The 22,054-nt window shown below is 34.7% G+C and overlaps 1 protein-coding gene across 6 annotated transcripts in view; it reads right to left on the bottom strand.

Annotated features, from left to right (window-relative positions):
* Positions 1-2,094: 2,094 nt before the first annotated feature.
* SECA2 (Preprotein translocase SecA family protein) overlaps positions 2,095-22,054 on the bottom strand; it is a 54,424-nt gene continuing 34,464 nt past the window's right edge. For 3 of the 6 annotated variants that reach the window (XM_089996993.1, XM_089996991.1, XM_089996996.1), the window contains 7 exons: positions 12,066-12,145; positions 10,276-10,330; positions 10,125-10,194; positions 9,455-9,644; positions 9,247-9,370; positions 2,565-2,639; positions 2,095-2,473 (listed from right to left, as the gene is read on the bottom strand). In XM_089996993.1, coding sequence (XP_089853119.1) covers positions 2,309-2,473; positions 2,565-2,639; positions 9,247-9,370; positions 9,455-9,644; positions 10,125-10,194; positions 10,276-10,330; positions 12,066-12,145 — 759 coding nt within the window. In that variant the 3' untranslated portion in view covers positions 2,095-2,308. Of the gene's footprint in view, positions 2,474-2,564; positions 2,663-7,323; positions 7,426-9,246; positions 9,371-9,454; positions 9,645-10,124; positions 10,195-10,275; positions 10,331-12,065; positions 12,146-22,054 lie in introns of those variants that run through there. The other 3 variants (XR_016430376.1, XM_089996992.1, XM_089996994.1) reach the window with 3 other exon arrangements.

The following is a 22,054-nucleotide window of genomic DNA, read 5'->3' on the forward strand; positions in this document are numbered from 1 at the left end:
CTGCGAGTGCTTGGAGGCAGACAAGTAACCTTAGGCCTGTCATATCCATGGCTCATGTAATGGAGTCTTGTAATGAACCTTGTAAACATTATGATATTGAATTTGGAACATGGTGGAAATGCTATTGTTAAAAGGTATAAATAGTTAACTATATGTTTGTAGTTTATGTTATGTTTTGCATTTTTTTTTCATGTATTGTATTTTTTACTGTTCACCTACAATGGCAGTTTAAAGTGTCATTGTTGCTGCTAGTGGCAATAAGAGCTTTCCTTGTAGTCAGAGCTATAGTGGCGGTTTTAAATGTCACCATAACCTAATGGCAATTAGGTAATGCTGCTATTGGTTGTTATAGAGGTTGCCACTGTAGGTCGGATAACTGCCAGCGATACCAACAATGACCAGACCTACAATGGGCATTGCTAAATTGCGCTATTTGTTGCAGTGGCAGTTACACAAGTCTATAGCAGCAGTTTTGACTGCAGCTATAGATTCCTTTTATTGTAGTGGAAAGGGCAGTTCTATGCATATGGAAACACAATAGTTTTCTGTTTTTTCTCTTTTTTTTCAAAGAAACATGAAGTCTGCTTGAAGAAGATACAAAAAGTTGAAAACAAAGCGGTAAAGAACAAAAATAGAAATAAAATAGAAAGGAACAAAAGATCAGTTATATATATATAATGAAGGTAAGGAACTAATGAGCTAAAAATCATAGGTACCACATAGATGTGTTCAGTATGATTTGTTTGCTAAAGATCAAGCTTTGGATCATGCTTTTCTTATGTAAAAATGTGATATTTTGAGTTATGAAATTTTGGCACATTGTGGGCGGTTGATTTTTGAATCCCTTTAAAAACCTAATAACTTGTCATAATCAAAACAGGTATCCTACTAATCAAGCCATATAGATCACATGGGTAACACTACAAAAAATTGGAAATTTTTTAAGAGTGATTTATACTCATTAGTTCCTTACCTTTATTAGTAGCCAATATTTTTCATATATACATATATTCCCTTTCATGTACAGTCTCGATTTATTTTATTTTTTCTATTTGAAAGAAAAAACTTTCATGCACAGTCAAATACTATAAGAACTATAAATGAAAACTGATCAGGTGTGGACATGAACCAGAGATGAGCAGCGGAAACTACCTTTTGTAATTGCCCTAAGCCTTAATGCGTTATTCTGAATTTGGTCAAATTTCTGATAGCAGACAAAAGGTGACTTCATAGAGAAATGCAAAGAAAAGACTTCAAAATTCTTCATAATCCATCTCTACATCTGATCGTGGACATAAACTGAAAAAACGAGAGAATGCATGGTTGTGCGATGGTTGAATGTTGGATCGTTTAGCCCTCCTCCAAACCAACCATCGGTCACTTATATATATATATATATATATATATATATATATATATATATATATATATATATATATATATATATATAGTGAGCAGATGCTTGAACGTTAGGTGCTTGATGGATTTTTCAGCTTCTCCGGTGCCTTTTATGCAGTACCGGCCTTATAAATGTGTTGGGCATGGTCGATTTACAAATAATCCACACCTAAATCATGTGTTTTCGATGAAAAAAATGATGGTTGGAGCCTCAAAAAATTTACAAAGATTTTGGACCATTGATTTTTCAAACATTATAAAAACAATCCATGTGTCAGAATCAAACACTTCAAGAGCTGATCCCTGTAAAATCAATACATAGATCACATTTGTACGGTCAGAATTTAAAAATAAAATGAAAAAAGGCTGAAAACCCCATCAAGTTCGTCAATAACCTACTCACTATATATATATAATGCCACATTGGAGACCTTCATTCACTTCAACTTCTCTTTTTCAATCAAGTACATAAATAAATCCACCTTTCAAAGGCCAAAATGTCTCAAAGTCTTCCTTTTCTTGATAGCTGCATCATCGTATCAAAGGTTATTTTGATAGTGCGAGAATTTTTTTTCTTAAACCCCCGCAAATATATCAACCAGTGCTCTTCCCCTCTCTATTCCCAAGAAATTGCTCTTTAGTTAATGACCTAGGCTGATCAGGCTCGATGGTCTTGTTCAAACTTTCTTTCCTATCTTTCATGTATAAATCTCAGGCATTACAATTTCCTAAAGATTACAGTTACATGCATGTTTGCTGTAAATCAAGCTGCACCTGGTTGAGCCATCCATAAGATACAAATTTTGAGTAAGGCTAATTGGTAACACTAGTGGGCCTGGGATACAAGATTAAACTAAAGCATCATGGACAACATATTTATACTGTACAGTGAATCACATTTACTAGGTTTTTATTGTAGAACTAATTCTTCAGATTCCATCGGTGATGACCAAAACTTCAGGAGTGATTCCACTGTCAAACGCCGTGTTGCACTAAGCATAGCAATGAAAAAGCGACAGCCATCGATCTTGTATTCTTCAAGTGGATTCCTGTGTCCAAAACTTCTAACGTTAACCTACATAACAATTTTACACCCAAAGCTCGTTAGGCAACATTTTTGTCAATATCATCATCATATAACAATAATAATAAGCAGCAGCAATTACCGCTGAACTAAGTCGATTCATATTTATCAAATGGTCCCTCCAAAAACAGTCAAGTGTTTTCACAAATATTGCTCTCTGCAAAAAACCAAAAAAAAAATCTATAATACGGCCTTGTTCATCCATAGGCAAGATCATATGCATCATCATCCATTCCAAAGCATGGTTTAGGAAATTTGCAGGATGGCCTTTTGACATAGTTTGGATTCATGCACACAGATCAAGATCCAAATATGATATAGCTGTGACTTGACTTTCCTATTCACAAGTCTTGGCATAGACCACTAAGAGTGGTTGTCTGAGTACAAATAAAGGCCATCTGACACTTGGCTCATGTAAAAATCTAGAATTTAACCATTCAACCTCATCACATGATTTAGCTGAACCTTTTTTTCAGCAAGTACAATAAGCAATACAAAATCTAAAGATAAGGCAATTAAATTCCCAATTATAACCAGAAACATTGTATTGGCCACATAAAGAAACCCATTTGGTGTTGTGTGAAGACTTTCTGAGCTTCAGACTGCTGCTCCTCTATGTGACTAATTAAGTTAAATAAATACTTCTTAAATCCACAGCACTAGCCGATAATTTCTGACAATCAATTGGCATAATGATCGCATGGCATATAATTTCATCTAAGTTACATCATTTCTTTTTTCTTTTGGTTTCTTGGTTGTGTATCTCTGTGAGTTGTCTATGGAGGGAAGGGGAAGAAAGAAGACGTGTGAAAGAGTGCAAAAGGTATGCAAGTCCAATACACCTCCGTAAGCCACAGGATTTACACACAAAAAAAAGGCACATGCGACCATGATTAAGTCCACAGTATTCAGTGGGGTGCAATGGCGTGGATTACCACATGGAACCTGGTAGAACATAGATGCCATCAACCTACACATTTAGCTTTCAAACAATCATTGACGTGCATTAAAAGAATAAAGGAAACTTAATATTTAACCACAACTCCAGAGGAATGCACTTGCGTTGCGTTCATAGTTACACCTGTGCCGCGTCATCTCATTGTTTAGATAGGCCTATAACTGCAAATTAGAGCTCACTCCTTATATACTGTTGTCAAGTTGCATCTATTCTCATGTTTGTATTTTGTTATTACTTGGATCAGCATAGAATTATCTTTTGTTCACTATTTCTGTATACTAATGCACTGTAAATATTAAGATAATCTTCACACTTTTCTATTTCAAAACAGCTCAAATGTTATCAACAATAATCCTTGTGCATCTTTCCTTTAAAAAATGAAAGAGAAACAAAGCACTAGCATGCTTGTCATGGATGTTCCAGATTGACAAGTTCGACATTGTTATGGGTTAAAAAAAACAATACAAATACAATATAATGCCACTAAAGGGCTACAAAAGAGCACAATTACAATGGAACCACTAAATGGGCCAATCACAATCTCAAGGAAATAATCACCAAACACAAGTCACAAAGAAAACACTGTAAAAATATAAGATGTATTGAACCACAACAATGCCTAGAAAAGCACATATTCATAGGGAGAGCTCTATTTATAGAGCCAAAGAGGAGAGAAAATAGGAGGCAGTCCAGCTATTAGTTGAACTGCCACCAACGGTCATAAATGACTGTTGGGAACAGTCCAACAGTCATATTGACACTGTTGGGAACAGTCCACCAAATAGTTGGACTGCTCCAACAGTTATATTGGCTGTAACAGTCAAAAAATAAAAATACAGAAAATAAAAACCTTAAAAAGTCTATACAGCCCCTACTAAGCTGTCACTATTACATGATGTGAAATGACCAAAAAACCTTTGATATATATATATATATATACAAGATATTTTAACACTCTCTCTCAAACTTACGGTGTGATCATCGAAAGTTTGTTAAAAAGAAAAAGAAACCGTGGTAGAGGAAGAGCCTTGGTGAAGAAGTCCGCAATCTAAAATTTGAATGGTACATATGGTAAATCAATCGTCCCCTTCAAGTATTCTTTCCAAATGCAGTAACAATCTATTTTGATGTGCTTCGTTCGTTCATAAAATGTATTATTGATGGCAATATATATGTCACTCTTGTTATCACAGCGTAACTTTGAAGGGTCCGAGACATCAACTTCCATATCGATAAAAAATGACCGCAGCCCTAAGACCTTGCTTGTTGTTATAGTTATTACCCTATGTCACATGGGTGCAGGTGCAGGTGCAGGTGTGGGTGCGGGTGCGGCGATGCAGCACTTTAAAAAAACTTGGGTGCGGGGTTACAGGAGTGTGGGAGGGCAAAAATACAAAAAATTATATATATATATATATATATATATATATATATATATATATATAGAATTTTTAAGTTTTAACAGTTAACAACAGTAACACTAATGAAATAAAAAACAATTATCATAATATCATCAAATCAATTCATTATGAATGCCATAAATCAAATTAACAATCTACAATTCTATTCTACGTCATAAAAACTAACATTACAATTAAATCAACCTAAATATATTATAGAAACGATCAAATAAGTAAAGCAGAAAAGAAGTAAATTATACATTATACTAACAAAAGAAGCAAATAATGCATAATTACATACCAAAAATATATCCTACACAATGTATATGACGATGAGGTAATGGATCCTAATAATTTTTGGTTTCACCATCAAATGCATCATAAGAAGGAAGACTGGACTCGGATAAATCAATGTTTGTAATGTTGAAATCATGTTGTCCCTCTAAGTCACACTCTTCTGGGTTTACATTCCAAAATTTGGATGATCATTGTCTGCATTACAAACCTAATTTGAAAATGTTAAATACAAGTATATTTAAATGAAAAAACTAAGAAATACTCAAATAAAAGAGAGCAATTAGTACATGTATTCATCATTGGTTCGCGAAAGTAGTCAAAGATTAGAATAAACGTATACTAAATCCTCTGCACGCTTGCTGGTTAGTTTGTTTCTCTTCATGTTGTGTATTTGAGAATATGTACTCCAATTTCTTTCATAACAGGATGAACTAGCAGGCTACGATAGCAATATCAATGCAAGACGTTGGAGAAGAGGTGTTTCTTATCCAAATGTTGATCACCATGTGATAGGATCTATATTCTCCTCCTCTCTCACCAGTAATGCATATCCATATAATCTCGAAGATGCAAAATTTTCAAACTCTTGTGTGACTTGATTTAGAATATGTGATTCTGGATAAAGTCTTGTCATAAATATATTTGGAGGGACACGACCAATACCACCTTCCTGTCATTTTTTTGCATAATATTTTGGATTAAGATAATATGCCATACAATGCAAAGAAGTGTTGCCCTTATCCCATCTTCTGACTAAAATTGAATGAATATGGTTAAAAAAGTCTGAATCATTCAATGCAGAATTTTTTCCTTTATACTTGAAAACTATAACTTGTATTTTTTCTATTATCTCACATTTCATAAACTTTGTGAAGCATGGGCTCATCCTTATCAACTTCTCTCAAAATTTCCCAAATAAGTTGCGTAAATTGAAAGAAGTATATGACTTTGTTTCAAAACTCATCATCAACAATGAATTTCTTAATTTCTTGAGACTTGACAACATCATCAGCACGATGGAATGTCCAATTCTCATCAGTCACCATATTAACCAAAACATTCTTCACTTCCTTAATCGTCTTCACCATCATAATGATGGACGCAAAACGTGTTTCAACGACTTTCAACAATTTCAAGTCAGAATGCCTATTAAATATAGCATTATCATGATGGTGATTGACAACAAAATTCCTAATGATTTTGACATTTTTTTCTAATTCCTCAATCCATGAACATAGAACATATGCTGATGAATTTTCTTCTTCTTTGGGGTTGCAGATGCTCTTGAGGGTCAGATTCAAGCTGTGTGCTACACAGAGAGTCCAAAAAATATGAGGATACTCACTCTCCAATCTCAATGTTGTACTTTTACAAACTGAAGTGTTGTCTCTAATGATTTATACTACTTTCTGATCACTCACTTCTTTTATTACTTTTATAAACAACTCTTCAAATACTCAGCATTTTTATATTCCCCAGATGCATCAACTGGTTTCAAGAATACTGGGCCACTAAGCGAAGAAACAATTAAATTAATTGGTGAACGCCTTTGAATATTTGTCCACCCATCAAAAACAATGGAAACTCTATTTTGTTCCCATGAATATTTTTTAATCTCTAGCAATCTCTCAACATTTGTGCTCTCTTCTGCAAGAAGTGTGGTTCGTAGTTTTTCTGAGTTTGGAGGTATATAACAACTAAAATTACAATTTGCCAAAGAAGTAACTAAATCCTTCTAATAAGGATTTCTAGCTGCATTAAATGATAGTGAACTAGAATAAAAATACCTTTCTACTTTTCTATCTCCTCCCTTCCATATGTATTGAATGATGCTTGTATCGTTCATCTTCCGCTACCTCCTACATCCACTTTTTTTTTCTTTTTTGAGCATTTTCTTAGTGGCTTAAAAATGGTACACTAATTGCACAAAAATCACTCATTGTCTTCCTCTTCTTATATTCATCTTGTATTATCTTCGCATTGCCTCATCAACAATTCTGCATCCTGAAATGTCTTGTCCTGGTATCTTCAACAAATGAGCCTTAACACTTGTGTAAGACCCAACAAAATCTCTTTCACAGAGCTTGCATCGAAATCTCTTGTTTCCATCACCTCCTTCAGTTTTTGCAAGCGTATCTACATATGCCCATAGTGGGCCCCCATTATCACATGTTGCTAAAGAACTTAAATCAACACTCCCACTACAACTACAAACAACACTAGCAGTAGAACTCATATGTGCAGATCAGGATGACGCAAGTCCTTTAGCTTTATCCGTCATTTATGTCCTGAAAACACAAAAAATTGTTATATTAAAATCAATTATAGATACAATCAAGATTGATAATATTAAGTGCAAGGTCAATAACATATACAATAAGTTCTAAAAAATATAGTAGTAGTACGTATAAATAAATACCGAAAGGTACGAGAAAAATATATAACAATAACATTAATGCAAAGTAGACATTCCTAAGCATGGGATTATAAAATATATATATAAGTGCAGAGTCTGCACTCTGCATACATATTTTTTCACTTAACTTGAATTGCAAATATATTCTTCATAGTCTATTTAGTGAAAAACATGCTTTAAATTAGGTATCTTTTATGTTTAAATGGGTTTCTAAAGAGATCCAATTAAAATTAACAATCTATATTGCAGCAAAACTTTGTGATAAAAAATCAAATGTTTTGGTTGAATTAATTCAATATCAAAGCATATTTTCTAGTAACAAGCCATGATAAACGCATCTACAATACATGCATGTTCGGATTTAGGAAAAACACCAACTATGCTTTCTTTTTTAATTGGTGTGTGTGTCACAAATATCACCCATGTTTTGAAAATATTGCGATAAAATAGTGATATTTTCAAATGACAATATTATAACAAAAAATACTATTTATTATTTTTAAAATATTATCTATGTCTTGTTAAATTAATTCAGTCCAAAGCATGTTGCTTAGTGAGTAAGCAATTATAAACATATCTACAGGTTTGGATTAAGCATTAAACACATGTAAATAAGAGTTTTAAAGGAATCCGAAATATATATATATATATATATATATATATATATATATATATATATGAGAACTGAACATATTAGGCCTCATTTCTCATTTTGCCCCATTCTGCCCCATAGTTTTGAAGTGTCTTATGATAGATCTGAACCATTAGATGTGTTTAGCATACTCGATTTAGTGAGAATCGACTCTTGGATCATGATTTTTTGATGAAAAATATGTTTTTATGAGCAAAAAAATTTGATACCATCATACTTCATAGCCATTGATTTTGATTCTTGAATCACAGGAAAAACCCTTATATAGGTCATATTCCGGTGATCCAAAAGTCGGTTACCACTAAACAAAACCTATATATCACATCTATGGTGTTGAATATGAGAAAAAACACCAAAAAATTGTGATTTTGAGCTGAGAACAAGAAAGTGGGCAGAACCAGCATATTATGGGGAGAGAGAGATTGAGAGACGAGGAGAGAGAAAGAGAGAATGTGTACCGGACTTCGGTGGTAGCTCGAGGTCGTCGCCGACATCGGGGTCGGGAGGATTAGGGAAAATTTTTAGTCTAAAATTTGGACATTTTATGACCCTGGGTGCATTGACCGCACCCATGGTCGGGTTGACCGCACCGGGTGCCGCACCCGCATCACATCGCGTCAACGCGGGTGCGGCACCTGGTTGGCCGAATCCTTGTGACATAGTTATTACCCTATATTCAGCTTTCGTGGACGACAACGACACCTTCTACTGCTTTTTACACTTTCATGATATAAGGGAATCACCTAAGAATACACAAAAATAAAAAGCCAATACAGCCCCTACTAGGTTGTCCCTATTACATGATGTGAAATAACCAAAAAAACCTTGATATACATATATACAACATATTTTAACAATGGGTTCCACTAATGCATTTTGTGTAGACTCGTGCTACATTGACCATTTTCTAAAAAGAAAAGGATTTTATTGGCTGAAACTTGTTACATGGATGGAACGAGAAAAAGCAAGTAATATTCACAAGAAAACCACAGCTAAACTATCACAGCATGATTGATTAAAATAGAATTAATAAAAAGGTACCTCAACTTCTTGAATATATCCATAGTCATATCCAGAATCTTGAACAATTTCAGCATAAGAAGAAATTAAAAAATCTCCCAGGTACTTGCGAAGGAGATTGGCACTAAGTTGGTATCTTCCATTTCTGTATAATGCCAACGACCAATATTCATCTCAGACAGATTTAACAACAAAAAATGAGAGCAGAAATATTCAAGATGTGACTCACGAAGCAGATTCATCAGAAGAAATGGCAAGCCAACGTTTTAAAGAGGCAGCCTTTCCACGTAGTCCTCTAAACGCATCTGGTGGTTTTGGCAAATTAGGAAGTGAAATAGCATCAATCTCCATGATATTCACTCTACGAGCTTGTTCAATTGAGGATTGCAGAGATTCATTTGTGACACCAGAAAATTTTTCTGCAAGCATTTCATTTCATTATATAACTAGTTGGGAATGCAACGAAGCCTCAAATATTCCAACAGAACAAACAAGAACATTGTACAGACCACAACAACAGATTGACTCATGACAGTAAGGCCAGCAATGTGATGGTCAGAAAAGCAAACACTGCAATAAGTGAATAGGTTTGGGTCATGCTGACTCAAATAGCACGATTGCTTCATCCATTCAAGCAATAAGTTGTGCATGTTGTAACAATCACATAACCTACTATTGACAACTTAATGTTAATTATTTTACTTACATCTTCATGATTTCCAATACTAGTATTTCTATATTTACTGACTTCTGCCTATTTTTTATGAGAAACAAAATTTTTATCTTTCGAAGACAACATATCAACCAACTTAGATTAAGAAATCTGCGTGCCAAATCCATGTAAGAGAATTCCAAACCATAAAAAGATGTTTATCAATGTAACAAAAACCAAATGATACCTGAGATTATCTTCCCTGCAATCCCAAGAAATTCATCCAAAAGTTTCCCAAGATTCCAGCTTCTTGGTGGCTAAAGAGAAAAACAAGTTGTATAAGCATCAAAAGCATAAATACTTTAACTAGAAAATTATGCATAAGCAATGCCTCTAACCTTTGATGGATCTACATTTCCAATGACAATTTCATCCACAACCTCTTGCATATACCTGTACATTATTCAAGTTACTACATTTAGATATGGCCTTGCTGTAATTAGGCACATAGAATGTCTAGTCATAAAAAAGAAAGGCAAAGATCTCAACTACTAGCAGCATAGACCATTGAGAGCCAACCACCAAAAGGGATTGGCATAAGGAAAAATACTATATTTCATCCATCCACAGCATGAACAGGCTAGTGTCCAGTTTTTGTGAGGTCATACAATAGATGTGGAAAATTCACATGATAAAGTTCATGCTCCCTATAGTTCACATAAAGTAACCACCAAAATAACTCCAGCCAAAAAAGATAGTTGTCAGAAAATAACAATTTTAGGCATGCAATGATAATAGTTTTCTCTCAAGAACAAAAAAAATCAGGATATCTGACATGAGATATTATCACTTGCCAAGAAGTAATTATTCTGTGTAGAGTTACCTAAGGCACTAAATGTTTCAGACGAAAAAATTCTGTAGGAGATTGTTAAGAATATTAGGCAGCAAATGGGTGAAGGCTGTAACATTCTATATATTTGAAAGCAAAGAAAAAGAAGGGAACATTATCCAGGGAACCACATGCTCTTGGAGGAAGTCAGCAACGAATTTTCAACTCATCATGAGGCCTTCAATCATTTAATGGTTCCAGTGAAAGCTGAGGCTTGGAGTACCAGAGTAATTAGGTGAATGCAAGATTTCCAAGCATTGAGAACAAACTGGATATATAATCTTATATGTCAGAAACTGTAATGAAATGGTGGTCTTAGAAAAGCACGAACAACTCACAAAAGGGTGTCTATTGGAGACAATACAAGCACAACCCGTAAAAGGGTATAAATGAAAGAACACACTAAAAATAATAATGTTTTATTTCTCACAAGAAATGCTTAAGAAGCATTGTTACATTAGTAAGGGGGATCACCCCTATTTATACAAGAGAGAAAGAGGTAGAGGAGAGCTCTCCGTAAGAGTCGGTGGACCTAGTCCAATGGCTCTAAATATAGCCACGACTATATTCTAGTCAAGTCCTAGTTGGGACTTGACTAGATTAAAATATCTAGTTCAAAATGAACTAGAAAATAAAATGGAAATAAAAAGAAAGAAAAGAAAAATAAAATATATATAATAATAATATAATATAATATAATAAAATTATTATATATATTACATTTTAACAGAAACCAGCTAGTACGTGTTGTTAAGGGTATGATCTCACCGCATAGATATGCATTTGGTTTTAAGCCATCCATATGGTATCCTGTTGGAATTTCAGATATTTGAAACAGTCACCAGATTGCAACCTATCCTGAGATTAAATGGACTGGCCACAAGTAAAGGGGAGAAAATCTTTAAAGAAGTGTTGCAAACTTGTAGGTTAGGATTAGGAACTCTCAATTAACTTACATATCTTCACATCTACCTTATTTGTTATCTGTTTCGTTCCTTAAAATACATTTTTGCTTGGACGATAGACTTCTACCACTTTGTAGAGTGCATTCTCACATGCATGTAACAATACTAGTAACAGCATAAACACTAAAATTAGTATACTTAGGAGTCCATTGTCCAAAAGTCCTAGAAATTTTTTCACTTCTTGGTTCTTCCACGTGTTGGTAGCCTAGATAAGGTTTTTCCCAGGACCAAATGAAACCGAAATGCTGCCACTATATTTAGATAGCAGAGAAAATAGAGCACAATATTTTTCTCTGGCGAATGCCTTCGTACAAAGACAACAGTGAAAACTCACTGATATATACGCTGGCAGCAATTCTCTGAATCACCCATCAGCATTGATTGCCTCAAATCATAGACATGTTTTCGTTGAACCTGAAAAGAAAGAAGCAGTCAGAGATCAGGGCTGATTGTTGATGCTTCATGAAAATTTTGCTATATCTGAGAATAAAAAAAAAAGAAAGTAATATGATACTTATAAAGCACATAAAACCCACACATACACATGTTTTTACATAATATAGATATCACATCTTAAAACTCCAAAAAGGGAAAAAAAGAATAGCGAGCACTTGCAAAACTTCTCATATGTTGTTTCACATCTGCACCCACTTGAACATATTTTGGCTGAAAATTTCCAACAAATAAAAGTATAAGTTGCCCAAAGCTAAAGCATAACTAGGAAAAAACGCAAAACCCAGAACAAGATGATGTAGAAAAACATTCTGCACGTTGAAACTGCAGACAAAATTTGTGCCCAAAGATTCATATTGAAGTTTGATGGAAATTTCAGTAATTGATTAACAGCAGACCAACAAAGTTTGTATCCCACTATCAAAGCAAGAGCTCCAACCATGAGAGAGATAGCAAAGAAAAAGATGAGAATACAAACTTCATTACTTCTAAAATGAGAAAAATACAGCCGTATAAGAGGACATCCCCCCTACCCCACTACAGGACAAAAATTGTTACTCTACACTACCTGAGAAAGTGCAAAAATACCCCTGAAAATAATGATATGTATATATAAATACAAAAAGGGGTAGCACACAAGGATGGTAATATACATATGATACATAAGTCTCAACACTCCCCCTCAAACTTGAGATGATGCAAGTAGAATCATTCCAAGTTTGGAAAGGAATGAACTAAAATGTAAAGGAGCAAGATACTTTGTGAATACATCTGCAATCTTATCCTTAGAGCCTACATGATCAAGTGAGATACTCCATCTTCATAGGTCTTCTTTGTAAAGTGACAATCAATCTCAATGTGCATATTCTTTCATGAAACTCTGAATTCTTTGCAACATGAATGGCGCTCATATTGTCACAATATAAGAAGGTGCAACCATCAACAAGAACTCCTAAATCTCTCAATAATCACTTTATTCAAACAATCTCAATTGTAACCCAAGTCATAGCCCTATATTCTGCCACAGTTATAAATAAGTCCTCTTTGTTATTTTTTATTTTTTTCACGAAATTAAGAAACTACCAAGAAAAACACAAAATCCAATAGTAGAAAGATGATCCCGAATAGAATCTCCAAAATCACATTAAGCTCTCAATTATATAGAAGAAGATGATAGAACATTCCATAATGCATGGTGTCCATATACCTAATAATCCTGAGAACTGCACCTAGATGGACCATCTTAGAAGAGCTTATAAACTGACTAACCACATGAACTACATAAGTGATATCTGGTTTGGATATAGTCAAGTATAATTGCCTATATACCACTGGATCTTCTAATTGCACTCCATCTCAAGCCCTTAGCTTTAAATTTACTTTCATGGGGGAACTAACTCTCTTTGAATCATATGTCAATCTTGCCTTCACAAACAAATCAGTAGCATGCTTATGTTGAAATAAATATAGTCCCCTCTTCAAGTATGCAATCTCTAAACCAAGGAAATCCTTTAGATTTCTCAAATCCTTCATTTCAAAAATATTAACCAGTTCTTGGTATCATCCAATCGTTTCATGTAATAATCATATCATCAACATACAGGAGTAATATGCACCTCCCTTGAATGAAGGATGACACAGACAAGGTTCGGTCATGATAATTCTGCTCAAAACCAAGCGATCGAACAACAAAACTGAAAATTTCAAACCAGGCTTGAAGTGTCTATTTGAGTCCATATAGTGCCCTTTTTAACTTGAAAATTCTACCCTCAGGATCTAAATACCCTTGTGGCAACTCCATATAAACTTTTTTATCTAGATCATCATTCAAGAAGAAATTCTTCACATCTAATTGCCACAAGTTCCCTTGTCTCATTGCAGCTACTGCCAGCAAAATTCTTATAGTGGTCATATGAGAAACTGATGCAAAGGTTTCTGGAAAATCAATTCCAAACTATTGACTGTAGCTCTTTGCCAGTAATCTTGCCCTTGTATCTCTCAATCGATCTGTCAGCCATTGTTTTGATCTTATAAAGCCACTTACTCCCAATAATATTCTTCCAAGGTGGAAGCTTTACCAACTCCCATGCATGCATCCTCTCCAGTGCATTTATCTTTTCAACCATTGCCTATTATCACTCCTCTTACAAAGCTACCTCTGAATAGAACTTAGAGTCAATACAGGAATGAATCAATGCCAAAAATACACAATGTTTAGGAGAGAAATACGCATTAGACACAAAAAGAGAAAGAGGAATAGATATTCTACAACTTTAGCATAACCGAGGAGGGGACGAAAGAGGAGAGAACAAAGTGCAAGGTCACTTCGAGCTTGAGTGATCAGGTTCAATTGAAGAAGGAATTGGACCAGGACTAGCCTTTATATTTTCTACTTCCTTTGCTTCCACTTGATCTAAAAAATGGAATCTCAACAATATTTTCATGTCTTCTAGAATAGATTTGTTCAAACTTCAAACCTATTGTCTACTAAATGGACTTGTTCTCCCTAAACCTCCACATGTTAATTCATTCTTTCTTTTTCAGGAAATGACACTCAAAATGACAAATCAAAATCATCTCCCACCTTATCTCCAATCCGACTAAAATAAGGTGTATCCTCATAAAAGAAAATATTTTTAGATACCCAAACATTTTTCCAACCGAATCATAACACTTATAACCTTTTTGACCATTTGAAAAACCAAGTAACATTTAACAGTTCTTTGAGCCAGTTTGTCTCTATATCTATCAAGTAGAAGCACAAAACAGGTACATCCAAACACCTTCATGATTCTATAATTTGGAACCATTCCATATAACTTCTAAAAAAGAGATGTACCGTTAAGAACGCTTGATGGTATACGGTTCATCTGATAGATAGCCAACTGAACTACATCAGTCCAATAAGTTTTTGGCACACAACCTTTAAAAGAAAGAGCTCTTGTTATCTCCAAAATATGTGTATTCTTCCTTTCAGCTACTCCATTCTGCTCAGAAGTACAAGGACAAGATTTTTTATGATCAATTCCTTTGTCCCGCAAAAACTTCTCAAACATAAAATTGACATATTCACCACCAGAGTCGGTTCGAAGAGTGAATTCTCAGTTTCAATCATGGCATAAAACTTTTTAAAGATCTCAAAGAGTTCGCTTCTACTTCTCATGAAATATACCTATGTATATCTTGTGCAGTCATCAATAAAGGTGACAAAATATGACAAAGCTCCCTTGGATAGAACTGGTGAGAGACCCCATACATTCGAATGAACAAGATAGAAAAGACACTTAGCTTCTCTATCTCTAGCCCCAAATGGCAAGGTGTGACCCATTGTCAGCCAACAACTTTCACACTCATGCACTTGCCTTGACACAATTAACTTCAACCCACCTAAACTAGCTTCCAAAGTGACACCATATCTTCTTTGTGAACTTATATCTAGCCAGTACAGGTAATATAAGTTTCCTCTCCTATGGTCCAATTCTTCTTCTTGACCGTTGATCATACACAACACAATCAACAGAGAGAAAGTAACAGTACAATTAAACTTAGTAATTTGGCCAATAGAATTATGGTTCATTGCAAGAGAAGGGACATGATAAACCTGTGAAATATTCAATTTACTCCCAAGACAAGAATTGGGAGTAATAGACCCAACTTTGGATATAGCCATGGAGGAGTCATTTGCAGCACGAAAGGTACAACTACAAGTCTGACAATTGGCTAAGATAAGCTCATGAGCAATCATGTGACATGATGCTCCTGAGTCTATCAGCCACCCAAGAGGTCTACCAGAAATACCTGCACATGCAATGTTAAAAGAGGAAGTGGGAACAGGAGAGAGAGCAAGAGAAGGGGAAACAGTGAGTGACTGAATTAAGTGCTGCAACTAGAGAATTTGTTTATTTATCTACCGCATCAACTCCAAAATCCGTAGTTGACTTCTACCAAAATGCTCAAAAGAACCTTCCACAAACAAGTCAAAAGGCTGAGTATTTTCACTATCATTCATTTGCTCATTCTTGTCCTAAGGACTCTCGCCAATGGGTTGAGACCAGGGTTACCGGAAGCGCCTAGCTAAAAGGGGAAGCGCGCTTCCCCGAAGCGCGCTTCGGAAGCGCGAAACCTCGTGCTTCCGAAGCGTGGGGGGAAGCGTCCCCCTTTTTTGGGAAGCGCATTTCCCTTTAATGGGGGACGCGTTTCCCTTTAATGGGGGGACGCGCTTCCCTTTAATGGGAAGCGCGCTTCCCATCACGCTTCCCCCACGCTTCCCCTCGCTTCCCCTGTTTTTTTCAATTTTTTGTATTTTTTATTTTTTATTTTTGTTTTTTTTTCGCTTCCCCCTCGCTTCCGAGACGCTTCCTAGGTCGCTTCCGAGACACTTCCCGAATCGCTCCTAAGTGGTCCCACGCTTCCCCGCTTCCTAAAATTTTAAAAGTGCCTCGCTTCCCGCTCCCGCTTCCCGTATCGCTTCCCGCTCCCGCTTCCCGTATCGCTTCCCGCTCCCGCTTCCTCAATTGGCAACCATGGTTGAGACGTTGAAACCTCATTTTTTTGCAATAGTGACATCTTATACCACTTATGTCACCTCTGGATGCATTGACATAGAAATCCTCTTATCATTGAATCGACCATTCTCACAAACAGATCCATAGATCCCATCAAACTGTGAAAATGTCTTCAAAGAGACTGTGCACAAAGGCACCGATTCTCAATATGAAAAGTGTGCACAAATGCACAAGATGAACATTCACAAGAGAATACAAATGCACAAAGGCATAAAGAATAAATAGAATCTTTATTGAATAAGTGAGAGAGCTTTACAAAAGCTTGGATTTACAAAGGGGGTGAATCCCTTATTTATAAGCATCTAAGGACCCTTGGAGGGGCTCCCACAAATAGACGTTGGATCCCCTCCAACGATCATATTATTGATCGTTGGAGGGGCCCAATGTCTATATGATGTGGGCCCCTCAAATGCTAAAAGGCAAAAAAAAAATATACAAAAAAAGAAAAGAGCATATTCAAAAGGAATATGCGTGAAGAAGGAAAAAGACTATTTTACTCCTAGTGGGTATTACAAGAATTATATATATATATATATATATATATATATATATATATATATATATATATATATATATATATATATATATTACATTTTAACATCCCCCTCAAACTTACGGTGTAATGACCGAAAATTTGCCATGGAGAAAATTGAATCTAGGGGAACAGAGTGCCTTAGTAAAAAAGTCTGTTAGCTGATATTCTGATATTACATAAGATAGATCTATGACTTTCTTCTGATATTTTCTCTAACATAGTGGCAGTCTATCTCGATATGCTTCGTGCGCTCATGAAAAGTGTGGTTTTTGGCAATATATATTGTACTTTTATTATCGCAACACGGCTTCGTGGGTCCTTGAACACGAATCCCCATATCTTCCAGCAGTCGCCGGATCCAAACAATCTCCATGGTCGTAGTTGACATGGCTCGGTATTCGGCCTCGATAGATAACAGAGACACTTTTTGTTACTTCTTGTTGTTAACATGTACTCACATATATATATTTATAATATATATATATATATATGTGTGTGAAATACCCGATAGGGGTATTTTCATCATTTCACATAGTTGTTTATACAAACAACTATTTGTTAATTAGGATAGTTTATTATTTATAATTTTTTTTTTAATCCTTTTATTTCACGCAAAAGGGGGCCCCACATAGAGCGGTTGGGACGCCCAACGGTCACAAATGTGACCGTTGGGGGCTCCCAATGTCTCTATGGGGAACTCCCAATGGGCCTCCTTTTTTGAGCTTTCTTTTTTTATAAATAGAGGTGACTCCCCCTTGTATTTCTTAAGCCTTAGAACTCCTCTCTAATAAATCGCTTATTATTTTTTATGTGTTGCCTTTTAAAGGCTTGTAGTATTGTCCCATAGTGGACTTCTCTTTTATTCTCTCTCTTGTATTTGTCCATTGTAGGACATTGTGAATGCTTTATGCATTCTTTGTATTTTTGCATACTACATTACACTTGCATCTCCAAAAAAAATAGTGATTCCCCTAAGAACACACAAAAACCCGTAGTGGAATGACGGTTATTTGGATCACCTCCCCAATCAGAGTCGATATAAGCAATTAAATTTAATTCAGAAGATGAAGATAGAATACTCCCTTGTGTATGGACCCCTTCATATATCTGATAATTCGAAGAATGACACTCATATGCACTGATGTAGGAACGTGCTGAAATTGACTTGCAACATGTACAACATGAGAGATATCAGGTCTAGTGATGCTAAGATACATCAAAGATCCAACAAGTTGCCTATAAGGGGTAGGATCTTCTAGAGGAACCCTATCATCAAATTTCATCTTTGTTCATGCTACTTCAGGAGTTTCACAAATTTTATTATCTGTGATTCTTGACCTGTCAATAATCTCAAGAGCAAGTTTAGTTTGAGACAAAAAATAACCTCTGTGAGAGTAGGCAACTTCAATGCCTAGAAAATATGTCAGAAAACCTAAGTCTGACATTTCAAATCTTTCTGTCAATGTGGACTTGATACTCTTAATTCCTTTAGTATCATCTCCTATGATTAACATATCATCAACATATAATAACAAAATTACAATTTCTGTATTAGATTTCTTAACAAACAAGGCAATGTCAGTATAACATGAAGTAAAGCTATTTTCTATCATTAAATTATTAAACCGATCATACCAAGCCTAGGGAGCTTGTTTCAAACCATACAGAGCTTTTCGTAAATGGAGAACTTTTCCTTTAGGAACATCCATACCTAGAGGAATATTCATATAGACTTTTTCATTTAGGTCTCCATTTAAAAATGCATTTTTAACGTCCATTTGATATATGTTTTATTTTTTAATGGAGGCAATAGTAATAAGACACCTAACAGTGACCATATGTGCAACGGGAGCAAAAGTTTCATCGTAATCTATTTTATATTCTTGATTGTACCCTTTGGCTACGAGATGAGTTTTATATCTTTCAAGAGACCCATCACTTTTAGTCTTCACTTTAAAAACTCACCTACATCCTATTGTCTTCTTACCATTAGGTAGATCTTGAAATTTCAAAATTCTGGCTTTTCTAAGAGCTTTAAGTTCATTTTTCATTGCATCCCTCCATTCTACAATTTTCTTGGCTTCTTCAAATTTTTTAGGTTCCACATATGAATAAATAGCACTAAGGCAGGCTATATGTTTAGGAGAGAAAGATTTGTAGAATATAAATCTAGAAGGAATTCTTCTTGCTCGTTCGGTCCTACAATGATTTATATTATTTGTGGAAGTAGGTTCACTAAATTCACTATACTTTTCAATTGCACCTTTAAAAGTGTTTCTATTTCTATGAGTATAGGTAATAGGTTCATTGGATGTTCCTATTTCGGTAGGTTGTTCAAGAATTTGAAAATGAGAATTATTGCTCTCTTGTATATTTTTATTATTACTAGGAGCATCATATATCATTTCAGCATCACTAGAAATATCAGCATTTCTAGATAACAATTCAAACAAAAAAGAATAATCCATATTATCTCCAAGAGGTTCATATTCTTCAAAACCACTAATATTTTCTAAAAAGGTTACATTTCTAAAAACATATAATTTATCATTTTTAACATCATAACATCTAAAACCTTTTTGTATTTCAAAATATTCAAGAAATGCACAAGAAATAACTTTTGGTGAAAGTTTATCATTTTTATCGGTAAGAACAAAACATTTACATTCAAAAACTCTTAACCTATTGTAGTCGGGTTCTTTTTGATATATAATTTCAAAATGTGATATTTTATTTAAATTTTTTTAGGGAAGATGATTTCTAAGATAAACGAATGCAAGAGCCGCCTTGACCCAAAATCTTTTAAGAATTTTTTGAGAAATAAGCAAGGTTCTAGTGGTTTCAACTATGTGTTTATGTTTTCTTTCAGCTAAACCATTTTGTTGAGGTGTTTTGGGACACGATTTTTTATAAACAATTTCATTAATTTCAAGATAATTTTTAAATTCATTTGAAAGATATTCTCCTCTGGAGTTTGTTCTAAAGATCTTTAGGTTACCATTAAATTGATTTTTAATCATCATGTGGTATATCTTGAATGATGCAACACCTCATGTTTATGCTTAAGAAAGTATATCCGACAATATCTAGAATAGTCATCAACAAAAATGACATAATAAGAGAATCCTCCTTTAGATATAATAGGTGTTGGTCCCCACACATCCAAATGCACAAGTTCAAAAGGTTTGATTGTGAACATAGATCTTTGATCAAAAGGCAAGCTTCTCATCTTTCCAATAATATAATCATTACAAGTGAAATTTCTTTTACAAAGATCTTTAACAAAATGTAAATAAGAGAGCTTTGTAATATTGGGATGCCCAAGACGTTTATGCCAAACATTTATATCTTTATGTTAGGCAATGTTACAAAAAGAGTGTTTTGGAATTTGAAGAAATTTCATGTAGTATAGATCTTCCTTCCTAGAGCCTTCCCCAATCAACTTCTCGGACCGGCAATCCTTTATCCAACATTTATTTGATGAGAATTTGACATCACACCCATGCTCTGAGAGTTGAGAGACCGAAAGCAAATTTAAATTTAATTTTGGTATAAATCTAATTTTGAGAATAAAAAATCATTGATTTTCAAAATTTTCAATCCCTTTGATTTCAAGAGAAGTGTCATCGGTGGTTGAAACAAAAGAAGATATATTTTTTGTATATTCGGAAAGAGCAAAATATTTGGATTCATATGAAAGGAGGCACCTGAATCTAAAAGCCAAGAAGTCTTACCGGGAGGAGAGAAGGTTGATATGACGGTTCCAGAAATGGAACCTTTAAGAAAAGGTTGAAGAGCTTCCATAATTTGACTTAGAAATAACGCTCCATTGTTGGAAGTATATGGACCCTCCTCCTTATGTGGTTGAAATGTTGTAGACATGGCTACCTTCTTCTTCCATTTTGGACAAACCGGTTTAATGTGTCTCGGTTCTTTGCAAAAATGACAAATGATTTTACCATAATTTCTTCCTTGGTATCTTCCATTTTGGCCACCATTTTGACCACCAACTTTTCTTGATCCTTGATTTTGATTTTGATTTTGAAATTTATTGAAGTGAGGGGGTTTATAGGTTTTCAAATCATTCCCCGTCTAGAAACGACATAAGCACATTCATTTTCATCTTTGTTTGGAGGCATAACAAAAACACTTGGATTGGTTTTACTCATTCTCAATCGAGTTTCTTCTCCACTTAGCTTAGTAAGAATATCTTCAAGAGGTGGAGAAGTAAAAGAAGATAGAAGGGAAGATCTTATTTGCTCGAATTCGGGTCTAAGGCCATTCAAAAAATTAAAAAATCGATCTTTCAATTGTTTGTGTCGAAGCTTAATGGCTTCTCCACTCTATTTTGGCTCAAGCAAAGCAAGCTCATCCCAAATAGATGACAATTCGGCAAAATGTTCTCTAATAGTCAATTCGCCTTTTTAAAGGGTCAAAGCCCTTTTTTGGAGATAATATTTTTGGGATAAATCTCTCGAGGTATACATTCTCTCAAGATATTTTCAAACTTGAGATGCCTTTTTAAATTTTAAAATATTTGCATTAATTCTAGTCTCCATCAAAGAAAAGATTCATGAGAGAATTTTGTAATTTTTCATCCCACATTCTTCATGTTTTTTGTTATATTCTTTAAATGCTTTTGTTCTCTCCTCTCCGTCAAAAACTTTTATTTTCCCTTTTTCAACTATAGTGATTTTTGGCTCGGTTCCAAAATCATACCTTAGATGTAACCCCAAAGTCCCTTACCCTTTATGTGAGCATCTATATTGC

The sequence above is a fragment of the Nuphar pumila genome, chromosome 2 (genome assembly GCF_984573655.1).
Source record: "Nuphar pumila chromosome 2, dmNupPumi1.hap1.1, whole genome shotgun sequence".
NCBI lineage: Eukaryota > Viridiplantae > Streptophyta > Magnoliopsida > Nymphaeales > Nymphaeaceae > Nuphar > Nuphar pumila.